The sequence below is a fragment of the Otolemur garnettii genome, unplaced genomic scaffold, assembly GCF_000181295.1.
Source record: "Otolemur garnettii isolate 467f Iridium unplaced genomic scaffold, OtoGar3 scaffold00115, whole genome shotgun sequence".
Lineage (NCBI taxonomy): Eukaryota > Metazoa > Chordata > Mammalia > Primates > Galagidae > Otolemur > Otolemur garnettii.
Genome location: NW_003852510.1, coordinates 5,378,390 through 5,385,819, shown reverse-complemented (window position 1 = coordinate 5,385,819; position 7,430 = coordinate 5,378,390). Strand labels below are relative to the sequence as shown.

Genomic DNA, 7,430 nt, shown 5'->3' with positions numbered 1-7,430 from the left:
GGCTCAAGCGAGTCTCCTGCCTCAGCCTCCCAAGTAGCTGGGACTACAGGCGCCCGCCACAACGCCTGGCCATTTTTTGGTTGCAGCCATCATTGTAGTTTGGTGGGCCCGGGCTGGGGATTCGAACCCGCCACCTTAGGTGTATGTGGCTGGTGCCTTAGCCGCTTGAGCCACAGGTGCTAAGCTGAACTTCACCCTCTTATGAGATTTACATTCTCTTTAATGACTGAATGACAGAGTGGTGGTGTCCAAAAGAACTTTCCTTGATAGTGCAAATATTCTGTGCTTCTGCTGTCCAATATGGTAGCCACTTGCCCATGTGACTATTGAGCACCTAAAATGTGGCTTGCATGACTAAAGAGCTGAATTTCCTTCCCTCTCTTCCCCTCTCCTCCTTCTCCTCCCTCCTTTTCCTTGTCTTTGTTTTGGTTGCTGCCCTCAGTAGAGTGCTGTGACATCACGGCTCACAGCAACCTCAACTCTTGGGCTTAAGTGATTCTCTTTCCTCAGCCTTCCAAGTAACTGGGACTACAGGCGCCCACCACAACGCCCAGCTATTGTCTTGCTCTGTTGCCCCAGGCTAGAGTGCTGTGGCATCACAGCTCATAACAACCTCAAACTCTTGGGCTTAAGTCATCCTCCTGCCACAGCCTCCCAAGTAGCTGGGAGTACAGGACCCCTCCACCATGTCTGGCTAGTTTTTTCTATTTTTCGTAGAGACAGGGTCTCACTCTTATTCAGGCTGGTCCTAAACTTTTGAGTTCAAGCAATCCACCTGCCTTGGCCTACCAGAGTGCTAGGAATATAGGTGTGAGCCACCACAGCTGTAGGAAGTGCATTTTCCATTTTAATTAATTTAGATGAAAATTTAGATAGTCTCATAGGTCTAGTAGCTGCCTGTTGGATAGTGCAGATCTGTCTCATTGCTATATAAAACGTCTCCACACCAGGAGCATTGCTATCATTTGCTCCTCATCTGGGGACCACATTTTGGGTAGCAGTGAAATAGATGTCACTGTTAAGCTTATTAGGAATACAGAATCTCAGGCCCTTCTCACTCTGCTGAATTAGAGCTGCATTGAATAAGGTCCACGGGTGATTTCTATGCACACTTAAGTTTAAGATGCTCTGCCACTTGGCTGAACATTGGAGTCACATGAAGAGTTTTAAAAATACTGTGCCCTGGGTCCTCCCTCAGCGATTCTGATTTAATTGGTCTAAGGTGTGGCCTGGGCATTGGGCTTTTTTTAAACATCCCTCACATGGTTGTAATTGTGCAGCAAAGTCTAGTGGTGGTCAAGCTTGGTGTGTGTCTGAATCACTCAGGGATTTGGTGAACATATAAAAGCCCAGGCTCTTTTCCACTTCAGCTAGCCCAGGTCTGTGTATTTTTTAATAGTTTCTCAATGATTCTGGTACACACATTTTGGGTTTGAAAATCCCTCATCTAGAGGTTAGTTTCCTGCTTTTTTGGTAGTTGTCATGTAAGCTAGAATGAAGCGCCCAGATGCCATTAAAGAACATTGATCTCTTACAGATTTTAGTCATATTCTAAAATGAACAATTTTGTGTCCACTTTTCACAAAGCGTGCCACTCTTGGTGTCTGCATGGTACTTCCTGCCTGTAATTTTTTTTTTGAGACATAGTCTCACTATGTCACCCTGGGTAGAGTGCTGTGGAGTCACAGCTCACAGCAGCCTCTAACTCTTGGGCTTAAGTGATTCTCTTGCCTCAGCCTCCCAAGTATCTGGGACTATAGGCGCCTGCAACAGTGCCTGGCTATTTTTTTGTTACAGTTGTCTTTGTTGTTTAGCTGGCCCAGGCCGGGTTCGAACTTGCCAACCTGGGTGTATGTGGCCAGCACCCTATTCACTGCGCTACAGGTGCTGCCCTGCCTATAATTTTTAATAATGTTAGGGGGGGGTTCTGGTCTCTGTGTTTTTTCCCCCTTTTTACAGATAGAAGTACCTTTAACATTTTGGTTTTCAGAATTGCCAAGAAGTCTGCTCAGTGACAGCTGGTAGTTTCAAGGTTAATTTGCCAATTTCTTATGGTTCAAGTTGGAAGGCCTTAGGATCAAAATGTCCTATGACATGGATGTGGTGTCTGAGATTTGAGAGAAGCTCAACCTCCAGTTCTCTAGTACCGCCCCAAAGACAGATGCAGCAAGTCAGCTGAGGGAGTTTGGCATGGAGGGAGGATATCAAGGTGTCTGGAACATTCAGATCCAAGCTCATGGTAGACTTTAGGCTGCAGAGTCAGGGGTGTCGTGTCCAGCTGGATTCTGTGTTAGGAGTTGGGGAAAGAAAGGGATAACTAAGTGACTCTTCTTGTCTTTTAAGTGTGCTGTTAAGTTTTATGTTAAGCAAAATATGTTTGTTAGGACCTGAGTTTATTAGCTATTTGTTTGGGAAATGGCATAAGAATTGATGATGATTTGGAAACTATGCTAGAATCAAATTCAGGTTTCCTATGAAAATAATTGCTATTAAAAATGTGCCCCAGAATCATCTTCCTTCTCTGATTCTCAATTTCCATTTCAATCTTTGTGTTTTCTGCCATAAATTTTAGTTGTAAAAACAAGTAAATGTGTTTTTACTAAAATAAGTATTGTTTAACTTGTGATTTTAGGACTCAAATAGCAAGTTGGCAACATTTTTCTTTCTTTCTTTTTTTGTTTGTTTTAAATCTTTTTCATCGGCTTTTGTGAAGGCCAAGCAGCATTTTCTTTTGTTGTCACTACCCAGATAATGGAAAGTCTGAAATCAATAGTAATTAAATATGATGTGGGAAAACAGAAATGAACTTGTGTCTTCATAGACATTAACTAGGCTAGGTGTATTCTCTGGCAGCAATAGGTGAGAAGCAATGAGGTGAAAGGGCGAGGAAAAGGAGGCCCCCTGCGTGCTGGGGAGATGGTTTGCAACTTGTTCTCCTGGTGGAGCTTTCTTCTCATAGGAAGGCAGTGACCCTGCTGAGTTTTGGGGAAACAGGCTCTCTGGGAGCACCTCTTTGTAGTGAACTTCAGAGGACCTTGGACCAATAGGGGCTCTCTTGATTTGCAAGAATGTAATTTCAGGGCAACCTGATGCCGGGCTTGGAGGCAAACCCTTAATAAACAGTTTCCCTCAATGAGGGAACTGGAGCCTCTTTGGATTAGTGTGAAAACGTCTCTGGAAACCTCTGTGCTGTGATGCAGTCTCATGACGGGAGTCAGTGTGCTTCTCGGAGTTTGCTGCAGTTGAGGGGAGCGTAATGGAAGCTGGCCTCTCTTCCATTCTCCTCACCCCTGGCAGTGAGCTCTGTTAAATGCTGGTTTCTCACCGGTGGAAGGAATAGAAATCAGTAGCCTGTGGGGGCCTAGGTAGCAGTGGGAGCAAGAAGGCATCTCTGTATCCTCATGGGACCTACCCTAGGTGATGGGTCTAGACTACAACTGTGAGTGTAGAAAGAAGTGATTGAGTGGCAAGTTCTACGTGAAAAGGCAAGAGGTTCCCAAAGGAAAGGAGAAGGGAGGTACCACAGATCCAGGGAGGCAAATTGAGTGGAAAGTCTGAGAAAGGTTTGGTTAAGGAGCTTAGGCTCTTAACCCCCACGTCTGAAAGTCTGCTTCTGCCTGGCTGGATGCTCCTTGCTCATGCCTGGGCAGCACTTACATGCAAAGCTCAGAGAGAGGGGGGGCGCACAAAACCCACAAGAGTGGGGAGAGAACTAAGCCCTTAGGGGAGGGGGTGGAAAGGCTGGGAATCTAGTGAGAATCTGGTGTTTTGAAAATTAATATTCTCTGATTTCGTTTCTCCCCCTCTCCCGCCACTATGTACCTAGTGTGTGTCAGTTCCTGGAGCTGTGTCAGAGCCCAGACGGCGGCTTTGGAGGGGGCCCTGGGCAGTACCCACACCTCGCCCCCACATATGCAGCGGTCAACGCCCTGTGCATCATTGGCACCGAGGAGGCCTATGATGTCATTAACAGGTACAGCCAAAGCAGCCAGCAGTGACAGCAACCCAGGGGCTCCCTGCGTGCTGACACGCGCTGACCACTGCCTCTCCTGCCTCTGCCCCTTGTGTTTCTCAGAGAGAAGCTTCTGCAGTATTTGTACTCGCTGAAGCAGCCCGATGGCTCTTTTCTCATGCATGTTGGAGGTGAGGTGGATGTGAGGTGAGTGGGGGTTTTCTCAGTTGACCCTAGAGCTTATCTGCCTAAGGAACAACACGGGGAAGCTGCTGCTTTGTCTCACAGGATGACTCGTAGAATCGGTGTCATAATCAGTGCAGGTGTAACACAGAGGTCCTCAGGTGTCATTATCACTTGACTTATGTAAATGTTGAATACAATTAAGACAGAAACAAAGTAGGCTTTTGTTTTAAAAATACATTTGCATGTTACCTGGATGGAGTTAAAACACAGTAAAGTATCACAAGAATGGAAAAACAGTATCCAGTGTACTCAATACTAATAAGAAATCAATATATAAATAACTACACACCCACACAAAAGAAAAACACCAGGTCTATACTAGTGAGGGGGAAGAGGGAGGGGGAGGAAGGTGGGGAGTGGGTGACGGGCAAGGTCTCACCTAACGTGCACGATGTGAGGGTGTTCAGGAGGCCCCCTGGCTGAAGGGCTCAATTATAATTTTAACTTTACCTTAGAATTGAAAACAATGTAACCTAAACATTTGTATCCTCATATCAATCTGAGAGTAAAACAACAAAAAGTGCATGCTATAATAGGATGTAGCGCTTAACTGTATATAGTACTTGTGTAATACAAAGTTTTACCTCCCTGGGATAGGAAGGGAGGAGTAGGGACTCCACAGGGACTCAGTAAAAATTATCTGAATGACGTGTAATGAAATCACGAGAATGTTTATCTCCCGAGATCCCCCCTAAGGCCTAGGAGTTGCTCTGGAAAGTGCAGGGATCCTAGTGGGCCAGTTGAGTGCAGTGCAATAAAGTCTGTTAACTGGTACAGTTGGCTTAGAGTCATTATCTTACTCAGGAAGTACCTGATGTACCGAGCAAGTAGCTTCCTCACCTCGCCGGAGATTAGTTATGAGACATGGGGAATTCACTGAATCATTTCACAAATATAGTGGCTCGTTGAGATTTTATGCCATTTTCTTATTTCATCTGAGAAACACATTTTTGGTGAGGTTTCTGTATCACAGTCATCTTATTGCTCCTGTGTAAATGAGTTTGCTTCTACACGAGTTGAATAATACTACATATTCTGGCTTAGGCTTGTGCATTAAAGTGGTGTCAAAGTACAGGGAAGAAAAAACAGGAGGTTGTGGAGCATAAAACACATTGCAGATAAACGTAGGTAACGAGGCTGAAAAGGCCCATAGTAAAAGAGTTTCTTCAATCTCTAACTTGTCTAGTCAAGCCAGAAAATTAGACCAAGTATCTCTGCATACTGGTAGTTAACTACTGAAGTAAAGCAGTATTGTGTTGATTCTTGTTGAGGAAAATTTAAAAGGTATTTTTCCCTTCACGGTCACTACATTTTTATGTCGATTCTGTAGATATTCTACCTAAAAACACAGTCTTGACACTTAGCTTTTTTTTTTTTTCCTTGAGACAGAGTCTCACTTTCTCGCTCCTTAGTAGAGTGCCATGGTGTCACAGCTCACAGCAACTTCAAACTCTTGGGCTTAAGCGATTCTCTTGCCTCAACCTCCCAAGTAGCTGGGACTACAGGTGCTGCCGCAATGCCTGGCTATTTTTAGAGACGAGGTCTCACTCTGGCTTAGGCTGGTCTTCAACTCATGAGTTCAGGCAGTCCACCCGCCTCACCCTCCCAGAGGGCTAGGGTTACAGGTGTGAGCCACTGTGCCTGGCCCAACACTTAGCTTTTTAAAAAAGACGTACCGAGATTATTTGGCAAGAATAAATAAACCGTAGAAGATCCCACTAGTATTTTATCACATATCGTTTTCAGATATGATTATTCTCTTATTCATTCCAGCACCAGTTTTTTCGGTGTTCTTTTTTTTTTTTTTTTGAGATAGAGCCTCAAGCTGTTCCCCTGGGTAGAGTGCCGTGGCATCACAGCTCACAACGACCTCCAACTCCTGGGCTCAAGCGAGTCTCCTGCCTCAGCCTCCCAAGTAGCTGGGATCATAGGTGCCCACCACAACGCCTGGCTATTTTTTTTGGTTGCAGCCATCATTGTTGTTTGGCGGGCCCCGGCTGAATTCGAACCCGGCACCTTAGGTGCGTGTGGCTGGCACCTTAGCCACTTGAGCCGCAGGCGCTAAGCCTTTTTCTGTGTTCTTATTTATATCTCCTAGACAAATGCCGGGAGACTTCTCCAGTAATGTGGATTTGTCCTGCTACAGAGCACTGGGCCGTATTCCTCATCTGCCCTTGCTCTTCTGGTGGAGGATCCGTGCTTTCTACTTACACGGATTAGCGACATGAATGACAGAGAAAACCCAGGCGATGGAGTCCGGTTTCCTTGCCTGCCTGGTTTCTAGTGCTCCCCTCCATTGTTTTTCACTGGGTGTTTCTTTCATTGTCCTTTGCTTAGAAGCATTAGCCGTTACTTAGGAGTGGACTTGACCTGGAGAGGAGCAGCTGTGACTGGGGACAGTTTGTCATCTGGAGGAATCTGGAAGTACTCCCTACTCAGAACCCATCAGAATAAACCCTACTCTCTCTAAGGAGATCTGAGGCCCTCCTGGGCCTGTCCACAGGTCCACTGCTCCCTCACCTCCCAGGCCTTCTAAACTTCAACACTGAACTTGTAGTTTCAGTGATCATTAGTTTCCCATGATTTCCTTTTTTTTGTTTTGAGACAGTCTCACTATGTCCTCCTTGGTAGAGTGCTGTGGCATCACAGCTCACAACAACCTCAAACTCTTGGGTTTAAGTGATTCTCTTGCCTCAGCCTTCCAAGTAGCTGGGTCTATAAGCATCTGCCACAATGCCCAGCTATTTTTTGTATTTGTTACTGTTGTTTAGCAGGCCCTGGTCAGGTTCGAACCTGCCAGCCCAAGTGTATGTGGACAGTGCTGTAACCACTGAGCTACAGGTGCCGACCCCACCCATGATTTTCATCTAAACTTTCTCAAATGCTGGATCCCTACATCCACCTCATGTTTTAAGTGGGGAGTGCTATGATCTGGTTTGTATTTTGCTAGTCCTCCAGCTGCAGTGAATGGATTGTAGTTTCAGTAAAAGTTCTCCCTGGTTTCAGGGCTGCAGGTAAAGAGATGAGACAGGAGATTGGTCCAGATAGCAGATAATGATGGTATGGATTTGGGTGACAGCAGCAAAGATGGAGAACATGGGACAAATTGAGAGCTGTGATGACTGGGTGGTGGGGGGAGAGGAAGTAATATGTGAAAAGGTTCCCATGTCCCATGTCAGTATGAGATCTGGGACTAGTGTCTTCAGGCATCACTTCTCAGTTCCCCAATTTT

At 45.6% G+C, this 7,430-nt stretch overlaps 1 protein-coding gene across 1 annotated transcript in view; it reads left to right on the top strand.

The window, feature by feature from the left end:
* Nucleotides 1-7,430, top strand: part of FNTB (farnesyltransferase, CAAX box, beta) — a 77,176-nt gene that overhangs the window by 38,836 nt on the left and 30,910 nt on the right. The window contains exons 5-6 of the mRNA XM_003797392.2: nt 3,827-3,973; nt 4,076-4,159. Coding sequence (XP_003797440.1) covers nt 3,827-3,973; nt 4,076-4,159 — 231 coding nt within the window. The remainder of the gene's footprint in view (nt 1-3,826; nt 3,974-4,075; nt 4,160-7,430) is intronic.